Source organism: Sapajus apella, unplaced genomic scaffold (assembly GCF_009761245.1).
Source record: "Sapajus apella isolate SASKATOON/1434 unplaced genomic scaffold, GSC_monkey_1.0 scaffold53, whole genome shotgun sequence".
NCBI lineage: Eukaryota > Metazoa > Chordata > Mammalia > Primates > Cebidae > Sapajus > Sapajus apella.
This window is the reverse complement of record NW_022436993.1, coordinates 1,200,191-1,214,511: the sequence shown is the minus strand read 5'-3', so window position 1 is coordinate 1,214,511 and position 14,321 is coordinate 1,200,191. Positions and strand designations below refer to the sequence as shown.

Sequence of the window (14,321 nt, the reverse complement as noted above, 5' to 3'; positions counted from 1 at the left end):
AAAAAAAAAAAAAAAAAAAAAAAAAAAAAAAAAAAAAAAACGAAAACAAAAAAAACAATGGCATCATAGATGTCAACAGCTTTTCAAGTTGTAAAGCTTTTGATGTTTTAAAGTTTTCAGCTTTCCACCGAGCAGCAGGTCTCGCCATCTCTTACATCTATGCATGAATCTATACATGAATGCATCCCTGCCAATGTACCATAGGTGGTGACCGTTACATCTCCTTTAAACATTTTCTATTTCTTTGAAAAATGAGTTTGAACATGTTTTTATTTTGGACACTCAGTAATATAAACATGCAAAAATAATTCTTAAGGACAAGTGATACAGATAGAAGGCTCCTGGGACACGCTCTCATGGCTATGGAATGTCCAGCGTGGTCAGGAAGGACAGCAAGGAGCTGTGTGCAGTGCGGCTGGCGCTCGATGGCGATGATGATGTCAGGGCTACTCACCAGTTTGGTGATCCCCCCGTACTGCCTCACCACCCGCCGTGCTCTTTTAAACTTGGCGACATTCGCGATGGTCTCAGCTGCCAAACACTTCAGACTCTTGTGTGGAGAATCAAGTATATTCACCATAATTGGTAAGCCCCCAAGGTCAACAATATTACGTCTGATTTGCGGATTATGACTGATTTCCTTCAGTATTTTTAATGAACCAATCTGCGTGAGAAAAAAAGAAAAAAGATGAGTGGTGAATTTGTAACCCGTGCTATGTTTTTAAAAATTCTGAGTCTACCTAAAATCCTTCCCCAGTTAAGTTTTTTAAGAAATAGTTTCCATTCCCAGAGGTTACACACATCCTGCATATTCTTTTTCATTTATATAAACAATCCTCATTCAGGAAGCATGAGGGACAAATGGAGAAGAGCGAAAGAAGAAAAGCAGAGAAAGGAGAAAGTGCAGCAAACAGAATTAGCAGGTCATCAGCAATAATAGCAGATAAAGACAAGAACCAGGCAGCAAAGAGCCCCAGGAAGGTGGGAACAAGACTCCACATCCATTGTGACAGAGCCACTCACTTTACATTTGACTTCATCAGTTTCAAGCAAATTTATCAGCACTTCCAGGCCTCCAACATCTCTGATGGCCAACTGGCAGGTTTCTTGAGCTAAGTTGAAATCCCTCATTGAACACAACGCAATCACTGTAGCTGTCTGATTTCCTCCCTATAAAGATGCAATGTCAGAGAAAGGTTAAGTAAGACCATGTTCCCATAGAAATGCACTAAATAGTTATGAATCCATGAACTAGGAAACATGTCTCTGAGTGGGCTAGAATTTGTTAAATGGATCTGGTAGAGTTAAAACACGGAAAAGCTGTACAGAGCATCGTAAAACATTGTTCCAATTAAGAGTCAACATTAAAAGTGGGCTGTCTCCTTTAAACAGCCATAACATCAGGCAGTATTCATCTATTAAAGAGAGGCATGGGGCCAGCCTTGAGAGGCTGACTGAGGAACGGAAGACATACATGGAGCTAAGAGATGGTCCCCCCAGTTCTTGAACAGTGTATTGCATGATGCAAAGCACGTCTGAAAATTATTCCTACAGATGTGCATAGAACACCCTGGAATAGGGAGAACCCAGAGAAAAGGAAACCATGCAGGAAGCGGCACTGTAATCCATACTGGAACCTAGAGTAGGTGGTGTGAGGGACATGGAGTTGGGAAAAGAGAAGCAATCCAATAGGACCTGGAAATCAATGGGATGGGCAGGACAAAGAAGAGTGAAAGCATCAATGTGGTGAGCAAAATCCTGGCCCAACACAGAGAGTCCTGCAAGCCAATGTCTTCTTAGTGAATCACTATATGTAAAGAGTACTGGTGAGATGCTTCTTCAGGATTCAAAAAAAGAAAAAAATCTGAAAGATTAAAAATAAAACAAAATGATTGACCAGTGAACCAAATCTGCCAGGAGATTAAAATCAGAATTCTCTGCAGGAATTCTTAGACAATGTCCACTGGTCATTTCTGCTTTGAAAATCTTCTAAGGAGTAGTACATAGTATTGCTACTGCTACTCAGCTGGCTGATAAACAGGAGTTCTGACATCAGCATTGAAGCAGCTCATCACACACAAAAGCAAGATTGCTGTTCATTTTTGCAAAAGGTGTTGGCAATAGACAAGCCTTTGATTCCTGCTTCAAAACATAGTAATGATGTTTTAAGGGAATACACCTTCAAATTATGTTTATTTCCATTTATTAAGCATTATAATATACTGCCATTATTTATCTGTATATATATATAATTATGTATATAAATAGATTATATATACATAGTAAATAAGGTAAACATCTATTTTATAAATTTATACATTATCTATTTTATAATTTTAAAATATATATTTAAATACATAAAATATACATTATGTTTATATATAAATTTAACATTTTAAATACATTGTACATAATAAATATAAATACAAAAATGTAACATCGAGATGCCATCTCACGCCAGTTAGAATAGCGATCATTAAAAAATCAGGACACAACAGATGCTGGGGAGGATGTGGAGAAACAGGAACACTTTTACACTGTTGGCGGGAGTGTAAATTAGTTCAACCATTGTGGAAGACAGTATGGCGGTTCCTTAAGGATCTAGAAATAGAAATTCCATTTGACCCAGCAATCCCATTACTGGGTATATACTCAAAGCATTATAAATCATTATATTATAAAGACATATGCATATGTATGTTTATTGTGGCACTGTTTACAATAGCAAAGACTTGGAACCAACCCAAATGCCCATCAATGATAGACTGGATAAAGAAAATGCGGCATATATATATTTATATATATATATACATACACACACACACACACACCATGGAATACTATGCAGCCATAAAAACGGATGAGTTCATGTCCTTTGCAGGGACATGGAGAAAGCTGGAAACCATCATTCTCAGCAAACTGACACAAGAACAGAAAACCAAACACATGTTCTCACTTATAAGTGGGTGTTGAACAATGAGAACACATGGACACGAGGAGGGGAGGAACATCACGCACTGGGACCTGTTGGGGGGTGGAGGGGTAAGGTAAGGGAGGGATAGCAGGGGGTTGGGGGATAGAGAAGTGATAGCATTAGGAGAAATACCTAACATAGATAACAGGGTGATGGATGCAGTAAATCACCATGGCACGTGTATACCTACATAACAAACCTGCACATTCTGCACATGTACCCCAGAACTTAAAGTATAATAAAAAAAGAGAAAAAAAGTATATTTCTATATATAAAATACATAATATTATAATAGGCTTAGCACAGACCATGGAAATTACACACCAGCTGCCAAACTCCCTCTTCCCTAGCGCAAGCTTGTGCATACACAAATCTTCTTGTGAATTCAATACAATAGGTTATTTTTTAAAATATTTTTAATTTATATATAACAGTTGTATGTATTTTGAGACTACACGTAATAATCCTATGTATGTATAAAATGTGTGGAGAGTAAATCAGGATAATTGAGATATTTATCGCCTCACACACTTTTCTTTGTGGTGGGAACTTTACAATTCCCCCCTCCTAGCTATTTTGAAATATACAATAAATTATTCTTAACTATAATTTCTTTACTATAGTAGGGAACTTACACTTAGTTGTACTATCTCACTGTATTGTTGTACCTCTTAACCAATTTATCTTCATCTCTTTATGCCCATGTCTTATATATAATAAGGTTAACACAGAAAATGGAAATTACATACAAGCTGCCCACACCCCTCTTCCTTCATATCACACATGTACACATATGCAGATCCTCTTGTGAATTCAACACAAGACTTTTAGAATAAGAATCCGAAATGGGATCACCAGAGGATCCAAAGTGAAAACAGAAAGGTTGAGATGTCAGCCTTTTTTCTTACTCCTTTTAAGAAAATTCCTTCTATGCTTCTAGAAATGTTCTCAACAACTATCCCGTGAAGATGTCACTGACAATTTTCATTTTCCATATGAATGCTCCCAATAGATGCACCAGGCTGTCTCTACATTCACAATTTAGAATGACTAGAGTTTTACTATTAACACATAAAATAAGTCATGTACTTACAGCTTTTAGTGTCTTTTCTACTTCCTGTCAAGGAGAAAAGTCACCACCACCAATATCACCAATTTTCATACATTGGTTTTGAAATATGAAATTTAAAATTCCTCTCTATGTCACATTCATAAACTCCCATATTTGGGTGCACAAGACTCCCATAAGCCAATACTTCTGTTTCCTCTTTAGAAAAACAAAAGGCAGATATTTTATAAGCCATAAAGAAGAATCTAGTATGAGTGTACAGGCATGCACCTGTAATCCCAGCTACTTGGAAGGCTGAGGTAGAAGGATTGCTTAAGCCTAGGAGTTGGCTGCTGAAGTGAGCTTTGATCACACCACTGCGCTCCAGGCTGGGCAACAGAGTGAGACCCTGTCTCTGGAAACAAATTAAAAAAAATAATAATAATAAAGGAGACTCTAAATGCTAACTATAATTAAAGGAAATTAAATCATGCACAAAAAGAAAGAACAAAGAAAATAAGAAAAACAATTCATTTGAATAAAACTCCTTTTTTTCTGAATTTAAAGGTTAAAAGGAGCCAGAATCCTCCCCAGAAGTGTCTGATGGAGCAGAGCAATGTTCCTATATTAAGAGTTTGGAAATCCAAACCAAGTGCTTCAGCTAGAGAGAGTTCTTTAGGCGGAGGCTTCAGACTTAAGCATGACTAGAAAGTGCAAGAAGACATGGCACAGTGTGTCATGCCTCGGTTAAGCCAAGAGCCTCCTCCCACCCCAGATCCACTCTGTGAAGAAGAATGTGCCATCCTGACATTCTTAATTGTGCATGCTGAGGACTTTCTTGACTGCTATTCTTGCATTATAATATTTGCTTTGGTAGCAATTTTTGGGCTTATACACTCAGCGTAATCTTTGTTTCCTATTTCAAGTTGTCTTAATTTTTCTCTTCTAGACGATTTCCCCATCTTTTGGGCTTTATTTCATTATTTACACTATAACCAATGACATAAATTCTTAAAGGCCATTTAATTGCAGCAGATGTCCCAAAGGTAAGAGTTTATATTTTTCTGAATTACCTCTAGGCTAATTTATAATGCAAAAGACTGACAATTTACAGTTATCATCAAGAATTTAGATACTTATAGAAAAAAAAAATTCTGTAAATCATCAGCTTTTTTTCTGAAAATCTGGAAACATATTCATAGGCTTGAGGGATTTTTTTTTAGAACAGTTTTATATTAGGGAAAGTTAGTTTTTCCACATTTCAGGATTTAGTTCTACTCTTGTCACTGACCACACTCCCAAAAGGATTATAAATCTTTCAGAATGAATACCAGAGGACAGGAGCCAAAATATTCAACATACAGAGCCACAAAAGTTAGCCAATTGCTATTCTTTAAATACCAGCTATGTCAAAGGATTTTTGAATGTTCGTTCCACTTTGTCCAGATGCCATAAACATCGAACTGAGAAGAAAACGTGCAAATACACTCCTTTGTCAACTAAATCTCCCCTGAGAATATAATTAGTTACCAATACGTATTTTCACATTTTATCATGCATTTGCATTTGTGAAGTTTTAAGAGCTAGAGAAAATACACTAAAATATGATTTTACTAGCTTCTGAAGGGCTTTGAAAAATGCTTCCAATAAGCTTTTTCGCTTCTTAAATTAATGCAATTCTTTTGCTAGTTGTCTGCCTGCCCCTGTTTCTTTTCAAACATCTCCAGGCTCTGTTGGTCTTTGGATTTTTTTTTTTTTTTTTTTTTTTTTTTTGCAATTGGCATTCCTTCCAATGATCAGGAGACATTGGTTCACTGTCACCATTAGGTTTTAAACATGCAGAGATTAAGTGACAGTGGCTCTCTCTCACTATTGTTAAGATTTCTTTTTGAAAGACAAGATGAATTAAAGATATTTTCCTAAACGGTGGTGATTTTTAAAAATCACTTCAAATAAAATCTTTGAAATAAGCAAGTATTATCCCATCTGGTACATAGAGCAATGTCCCTCCCTTACCGTTGATAAGGAAGAAACAAACATTTGCTATGTGGAAATGAGCCATGTATTCAAGAGTAAAACAGGGAGTGGGCTGCCTCAAAACACTTTTATTTTGTTATTTCATTCAACAAATGTGTTGCCATGCTGGATGGTCAGCACTAGAGACATTCCAGTGTACAAAAACAGACACTATGCTTGCCTTCATGGAGCTTATAGTGTAGTGGAGGAGAAAGTTTTTAACTTTATTAAGCTCACCCAAATAAACAGAAACTATGAAGCTGAGAAGTGCTAAGCAGGACAGGGTATGGAGCTGTGGAAGCACATCACAGGGAACTCTGACCTAACTTGGAGCGTCACCCATTGGGAAAGAACATCTGAGTTGAGATCTGGGCAGAAAATAGGTGATTTCCCAGGCAAAGAAGGAGGGGATGTGATGAAATGTCCACCTGTCAGAGCAAACCGTATATGCAAAAACCCAGGGGAATAGAGCATGGCATGTTTATCACCTAAAGAAGGCCAGAGCCCGCGAGCCCGCGGTAGAAGCATGGTGCAAGATGAGCTGAAAACCAGCTGGGCTGCTGGGCCCAGAGTCTGGGCTGAGAATCTTCATCTTTATTTTAAGATTGGCCAATGTAATTTACAATGATGCCATTTGTAAAAGAGGCTGCAGAGGGCGCTGGCTGGAGGGGGCAAGTGGGGATGGATGCATGGACACCAGTCAGGTTACTGCAGGGATCCAGAGAACAGAAGGTGAATTGGAGTAGGAGGTAGAGGTGACTCATCATGAACCATAAAGAAACTTTTGAAAGGTGTTTATCAACTTTGTTCAAAAAAGAACGCTCTAAGCATAGATGAAACTCCAACTCTGTTGGGCAACATGCTTGCAAGGACACCGTTTGAAGTTATTGTTAGAGCTCCACATGATCACAGTGAGATCGGAAGGCAGGCAGGGAATAATCAGGACCAGGGGCCTCTTGTCCTGTCCCTACCTCACATGGCTTCTCCATCTGCAATCAGAAGGCAGCTGGTGAGACTTGAAGAAGTGGCACAATTATCACATGGTCATGCAGCTGGCTTCAAACATTCTCAGCATTTTTTCCTTCAAACATGCCACTCAGAGAGCAAGAAAAGCAAATCCCTGCCAGTAACTGCTCATTAATGATCACAGAGGACCTGGTGCCCAACATGAAGGTTGGCTTAGAGATACTCTTCCTCTCCCAGGATCAGAAATGGTACCAGGTGGGTACCCACAGTGAGTGGTATATAACCATGTGAGTCAACACAGAAAAGGACATCGCGTTCCTTCTGTTTATTTGCAAGTCTATTTTATAATGATGACTTAGCACGCATAAACCTAAGACTGAACAGAACCCAGAGGAGGAAAAGAAAATACTGTTTCCCAAAGAAAAATATACATATATTCTTAAATAAATTAGACTTCAGGTTGCTGTTTTATAAGCTTGCTGAGAATGTTTTATTAGGAATGGGTAAGGAACCACGCAAGGATGGTATATACATTATTTTAATTGTATTTATTTATTTATTTTGAGACAGGCTCTTGCTCTGTTGCCCAGGCTGGAGTGCAATGATGTGATCTCAGCTCACTGCAACCTCCATCTCCCAGACTCAAGAGATCCTCCTGCCTCAGCCTCCCAAATAGCTAGTACTAGAGGCATGCACCACCAGGCCTGACCCATATACATTCTTTTAAATTTGCCATGAAACATTTAGAGGAATTTAAAATTATTGGAATGTTCTAGTCATTGCTATGAGGAAAAATTTATAGCAAATATAATTATTTTGCTAAAAAGACTAAGCATGAGCTGAATAATTATAATTAATTTTTAAAAGTTCAATAAAGTGGCTGGATACAAGAGCAGAATTTTAAAGTGAGTAAATATTTATGCACTAACAATAACAAATCAAAATATTTAATTTTAAAAAGTTCCCATGTCAGTATTAGCAACATAATAAGAAAAATACCTATGACTAAGTTTCATAGAAAATATTTTGGATACACATGAAAAAAAGCTACTATTACTAACGTACGTAAAAGACTAAATGGCCTGAGCAGGACAATTCAATTTTATTTATTTATTTATTTTATTGTATTTATTTTTTTGAGACGGAGTTTTGCTCTTGTTGCCCAGACTGGAATGCGATGGCACGATCTTGGTTCACTGCAACCTCCGCCTCCCAGATTTAAGTGATTCTCCTGCCTCAGCCTCCCGAGTAGCTAGGACTACAGGCATGTGCCACCATGCCCGGCTATTTTTTTGTATTTTTAGTAGAGACGGAGTTTCTCCATGTTGGTCAGGCTGGTCTCAAACTCCTTATTTCAGGTGATCCCCCCCACCTCAGCCTCTCAAAGTGCTGGGATTACAGGCGTGAGCCACCATGGCCAGCTTTAATTCAACATTATTAAAATTGTAGTTTATCAAAAAATAATTTATAAACTCATATAAACCAACCAAAATGTCAACAGAATTTTAGGGTTTTGTTACCTTGATTTTCAATTTATTCTAAAGATGATCCAGAATGAAAAATCCAAAAAATATGTTGTAAAAATGTTAAGGCACCTATCTGGTCTACCAAATATCAAAATATATCAAAGCTATGGTAATTAAAACAGCATGGAATTGGCATGGGAACATCCAAATAAGTTAATACAAAGAGAAAAATCCAGAAACAAACTCTCACATGTGAGATGGCAGAATTTTATGAAGGTGGCATCCCAGATCTTTGCAGGAAATAGCAGATAGGCCAATAGTCTGTATTGATGCAATTGACTGTCCCTCTAGAGAAAAATAAGGGAAGTTAGATCCTTACTTTACATTATACATAAAGTGAATTCCAGAAGGATTAAGAATTTGAACTTTAAAAATTTTTTTAAAAAGCTATAAAACTAACAGAGGGAACTGGAAAGTATTTTTGTCCTCTTGGAATGACTTCAGAAAAGCCCAGCCTATATTAGAAAAGCATATATTATTTTTCTCTTTGTTTTAAACAGCTTTATTGAGGTATAATTGATATAAAAACTGCACTCCTAGTTCCTAAGAAACAAAACCTATAAGCCATGAAGAAATAGTAAATATTTATTAATGTACAAAGGAGTAGATAAAAAGACACCCAGCTGGGTGTGGTGGCTCACACCTGTAATGTCAGTACTTTCAGAGGCCAAGGCAGGTGGATCACCTGAGGTCAGGAGTTTGAGAACAGCCTGACCAATATGGTGAAATTCCGTCTCTACTAAAAATACAAAAATAAGCCAGGTGTGGTGGCACGTTCCTGTAGTCACAGCTGCTCGGGAGGCTCAGACAGGAGGATTGCTTGAACCAGGGAGGCAGAGGTTGCAGTGAGCCAAGATCTTGCCACTGCACTCCAGCCTGGGCAACAGAGCGAGATTCCATCTCAAAAAAAAAAAAGACATCTGACATGCTAAGAGAAAATAAGTATCTGCAATTAGTATAATAGACAAAGGTTTAATTTGCATCATCAAAAATTAAAAAGACAAACAACCACACAGAAAAAGTATGCAAAAGATCCAAAAAATGGCTATTTGACATATAAAAAATTGTCAACCTCACTAGTAATCAGAAATATGAAAATTTAGACTAGATACATTTTGCCCCTATGAGAATTGGCCAAAATAAAAAATAACGAAAAGACTGCACATCAATGAGAACTTAAAACAATGGATTTAAATCCTAGATTAACAACCTTTTTTTTTTAATTTTTTTTTTTTTACTTTAAGTTCCAGGATACATATGCAGAATGTGCAGGTTTGTTACATAGGTAAATGTGTGCCATGTGGTTTGCTGCACCTATTAACCCATCACCTAGGTTTCGACCCTCACAAACATTAGACTGTTTGTCTTAATGCTCCCCTGTCCCCTTGCCCATCTCCCCCGACAGGCCCCAGTGTGTGTTGTTCCCCTCCCTGTGTCCATGTGTTGGAACACATTTGGTGAACAATTGTAATACCATGGGGAGATTTAAAAGTCTATCAAGCCTAGATTTCAGATTGGACTAATTCAATCAAAACTTCCAAAAAACGGTACCTGGGCACCAGGGTCTTTTGTTTATTTGCTGCTTTGTTTAACAGCCTTGGCTAATTTCACTCTGAGGTTGAGGGTCCAAGATTGAAAACCATTCGTATGTTACCAGTGGAGTGTAAATTGATGTTTGTTTTCTGTAAAGAGCTATGAAACTTTTTTTTACGTAAACCAGGTTTGTTTTGTTTATTACTCTTCATTATTTCTCTTTAAAATCTTTTAATGAAAGGCTTCTCAAATTTTGATGTGCATATATTATTTTTCTCTTTGTTTTAAATAGCTTTATTGAGATATTAATTGATAGTAAAAAACTGCACATCTTTAATGTATACAATTTGATGAGTTTGGATATATGCATATAACTGTGAAATCATTACCACAATGAAAGTAATAAATATATCCATCACCTGAAAAAATTTCCTTCATCTCTGCCTTTCTTGTGGTGAGAACACTTAATATGAAATCTACTTCTTAAATGTTTTAAGTGCACGACATATATTGTTAACTATAGGTACTATGTTGTACAGCAGATATCTAGAGCTTATTCATCTTTCATAAATAAAATTTTATACCCATTGAACAATTAAATAAAATGCCTTAGCTATCATGGTTCATTCCTATCAAAAATCTTATAAATATATTGGCATGTATATAGAACTCCCTATTAGTGCTATCAAAATGTAAATGTGCATTCTCTTTGACCCACGTAATTTTATTTCAAAGAACCCATTCTATAGAAATAATGTACATATCTAAAGAATATGTAAAAAATATTAGCTGCAGTATTGTTTGTAGTAACAAAAACTGAATTGAGAGGCCACTTAAATGTTATCAATAAGGCAGCTGTTAAATACATTATTGATATACACCTTTAATGAAATACTATATAGTAATTAAAAGGAGTGCGGTAGATATGAAAGATCACCAAGACAGCATATTAAATATAAAAATCCAAATGTAGACTAAGAAATAAGATTTCATTTATGTGAATAAACTACATAAATATATGTATATAAACAGAGAAATATTGGAAGGGGGCTTCTACTTTGCATGGCTTGAAGTTTCACATTAAGCATATATGAGTGTACTATTTGTACAATATTTAAAGATTGTAAACACAGAAGGGAGTAAGGGAAATAGGAGAAGAATAACACGTGCTTCTGCTATGCTCTATGTCACAGAAACATCAGCAGCCACAACCAGACGGCCATACACACCCAGTGAGCAAGGGCTGGGAAGGACCACAGCCCTCCAACAGAAATCTCAAGGCCAATTTACCAAAAAGGGTCATGGAGTTTAACATGTTTCCTGCAAATATGCAATTTTAGATAATGATAACAATAGATTTATAGAGAGACGTAAAATGAAAAATCATTTATACCAAATCTGACGCCTCTTATTCATGCCTTAACCCATACGTTTAGAAATTCTTCAGCATCCAGACTCTGTAACGGGACATGAGTGTGTGTTTTTAAAACAGAAAGCAAAGCAGCCTAGCACATTATATAAACTGGGAACTAGCCAGTACCATTACTCTTCTCCAATAGGTACTTAGCTTTCTTAAATTAATTTTAGGGGAAAAGCATATTTTAAGGAACAAAAATAAGTGTTGCTGCAAATATATGGGGCAAGAAATTCTCCTAAAAAGATCTACTACATAAAACTGCCTTAGATATCACAGTTCATTCCAACAAAAAAATCATATAAATAACTAGATGAGTATGTGTATCATATTACGCCCTAGCTGTGCTGGCTCATAACACACATTCATGAATAAACACATGAGTGAATGAATGAATCACTTAAAGCTTAAGGGAACTCCCCTAAGCGTAATGGAACTCCCCTGAGATTTTTCATATTGTCATTCTTCAGTTATTAAGTTGATGTGGTAGCTTAGTGCTAGCTAGCAATCATAAAAACTGTTGTAAGTCAGTAGCGTTTTATTATCATACTGATCTAATTGTCTTTACTCTGCTTTTTCTCCACAAATATTTATTTATGACAACCAAGAGACAAGGAGAGCTTAAAGCTCAAAAACTTAAATATAGATTTCCCTTTGGGAACGATGGAGATGAGCTTCTCCATTTCTTCCACAATCTCCCTTATAACAAAAATAAAATAAGACAAATTCTTCTTTTGTGGGCAATATAAGCATACAAGTAACATACATTACCAGTAATCCAAATAAAGTACATTCATTTCTTACACTACAATATTTAGGGAAACATGAATGCAGATTATAAGTAGACATTTTTTAGCTGATAGAATTGAAATATCTTAAGATTTCAAACTGGCAATTTAAAAAAAAATCGTCACAAAAGTTCTGCTATTGTTTGTCACTGACTTTTTTAAGAAAGTCAACCCGCACCAATGTAGTAACACATGCATTGACTTAAAGAAAGTTTCTCAAGAACATGGTACTCATTTTCCTTTCTAACTACTGGAGTTGATTCGAGTGGATAAACAGTGACTATTGTTTTCCATTTTTGAAAGACTCTTTTTAACAAGAATAACTGTGCCATCAACAACAGTTTCCATTTTTATAAGTAAAAACTTAGCAAAAGAGCACAGTCTAATATGGCCTTCCAAACGTGAATACTGAGTTTCTTTATACAAAGGGCTCCCTGTTGACTCTCTTACTCAAATAAACAAATCCAAACAAGAGAAAAGATAGGACGGTACAACAGCTAGCTCTGCAGGCCTCCTGGGTCCTGAATTTCTTGACAGTGGAACAGAACAACCAGGCAATGGGCAATAAAGATAGAAGCCTGGACTTGGTCCCAGCCTTCTGTGTGGCCTGGAGCAAAGAATTTCTCAGCTTTTCCACCAATGAAACAAGGATCAAACTACCTGCCACTCAATACCCAAAACTCAAGTAATGGGAAAGGAATTTAATTAACTGTAATTGATTGCAAAGTACATCAAATTCCTACAACAAAAACTCATACAACTTCCAATTACCACTCAAAAGAACTCTTTAAACAATCAAGGGGTGTGTGCGTGTGTATGTGTGTGTGTGTATCAGTTTATGTAAGATCATTAAGGAACGGAGCCCCACAAATGGAGTCCTTAACAAAGCTTTTCAGGTCTGAAAAATGTCCTTGCTAAGAATCCCCCTCCAGAGAAGAAATCCAAAATATGCCAAGGAAAAGACTCTGGGGGTCCCTTCTGAAGCTGGCAGCCCAGTGGCATTTCTGATGTGAATGTCTTTTAGATGTCACTCTGGAACAGAGTATTGGCCACTGCTGAGCTGAGATCCACCAGGCATCTTCACTTTTCATGGCCTGAAAATTCTCAATTTGTAGTTACAGAGCAGAAACATGGCAAGCAATCTGGCTCATATGAAAGGTGAAATCAACACTAATGTTTTAGGAATTTGATGATGTAGAATGAACACATTAGCCTACCCCTCACCAAACCATTGTGGGTCGGGGAGAGGATGAATGTGTGGTAATGCCTATCCTTTCTACCCATGTAACCCCACTGTCACTGTCTTCTCATCCCTTCCCATCAGATTCACATGGCACATCACCTGCTGCTGGATTCATCTTTCCAAATCAATGCTTTCATCGTCCTTTTCCCCATTCTCCCACCTGGACTCTGATCAAAATCCCAGGTACAGAAGATGGCATCCCACAGGGAGGAGGTACCCATGGAGAATAGGCCCTGGGAATGTGCCTAGAGGGCTCCATCATTGCAACAAGTAGTCAGGAATAAGACCAGCTGGATGAAGCAACTCACAGTATGGGCAGATGTCCAACTGTGCTTACCAATATAACCCTTGTGGAGCCTAGAGCTGTACCTGGATAATACGGGCATCTTATCCTCTAGTGACAGCTCTAGGAAATATCTTCAAGGGAGATAAATCAAAATTCTATGCCCAGCCTCTGACATGTCTCTAAACTACCAAAAAGCTGACCAACCAACCATGTTCTTAGCACTATTCTAGTCTTTTCAATTTGTTCTTTTCAATTTGATCCTATAGTATTAAGTACCATAACCACTCCACCTTCAATCCACATTGAAATGGATTTCAACATGTTTTTGACCTTGGATCCAGAAATCCTTTTTCATTACAATGTGTATAAAATGCAAATCTACTTATAATTGTTACCTTTCAACATTTTACCCCTCTCTACTGAAGAATCCTCATTTGTATGAATTTATAGCATATAGTACTTGTAACTAATATTTACTTCCACATTTCCAAACAAAGGAAATATCCTACATCCCTTCTCCTATTTTA

At 37.0% G+C, this 14,321-nt stretch overlaps 1 protein-coding gene across 1 annotated transcript in view; it reads right to left on the bottom strand.

Moving 5' to 3' along the window:
- The window catches only part of ARMC4 (armadillo repeat containing 4), a 152,490-nt gene that overhangs the window by 94,414 nt on the left and 43,755 nt on the right, over positions 1-14,321 (bottom strand). The window contains exons 11-12 of the mRNA XM_032243789.1: positions 1,024-1,170; positions 455-664 (exon numbers count right to left, since the gene is read on the bottom strand). Of these exons, the coding sequence (XP_032099680.1) occupies positions 455-664; positions 1,024-1,170 (357 nt within the window). The remainder of the gene's footprint in view (positions 1-454; positions 665-1,023; positions 1,171-14,321) is intronic.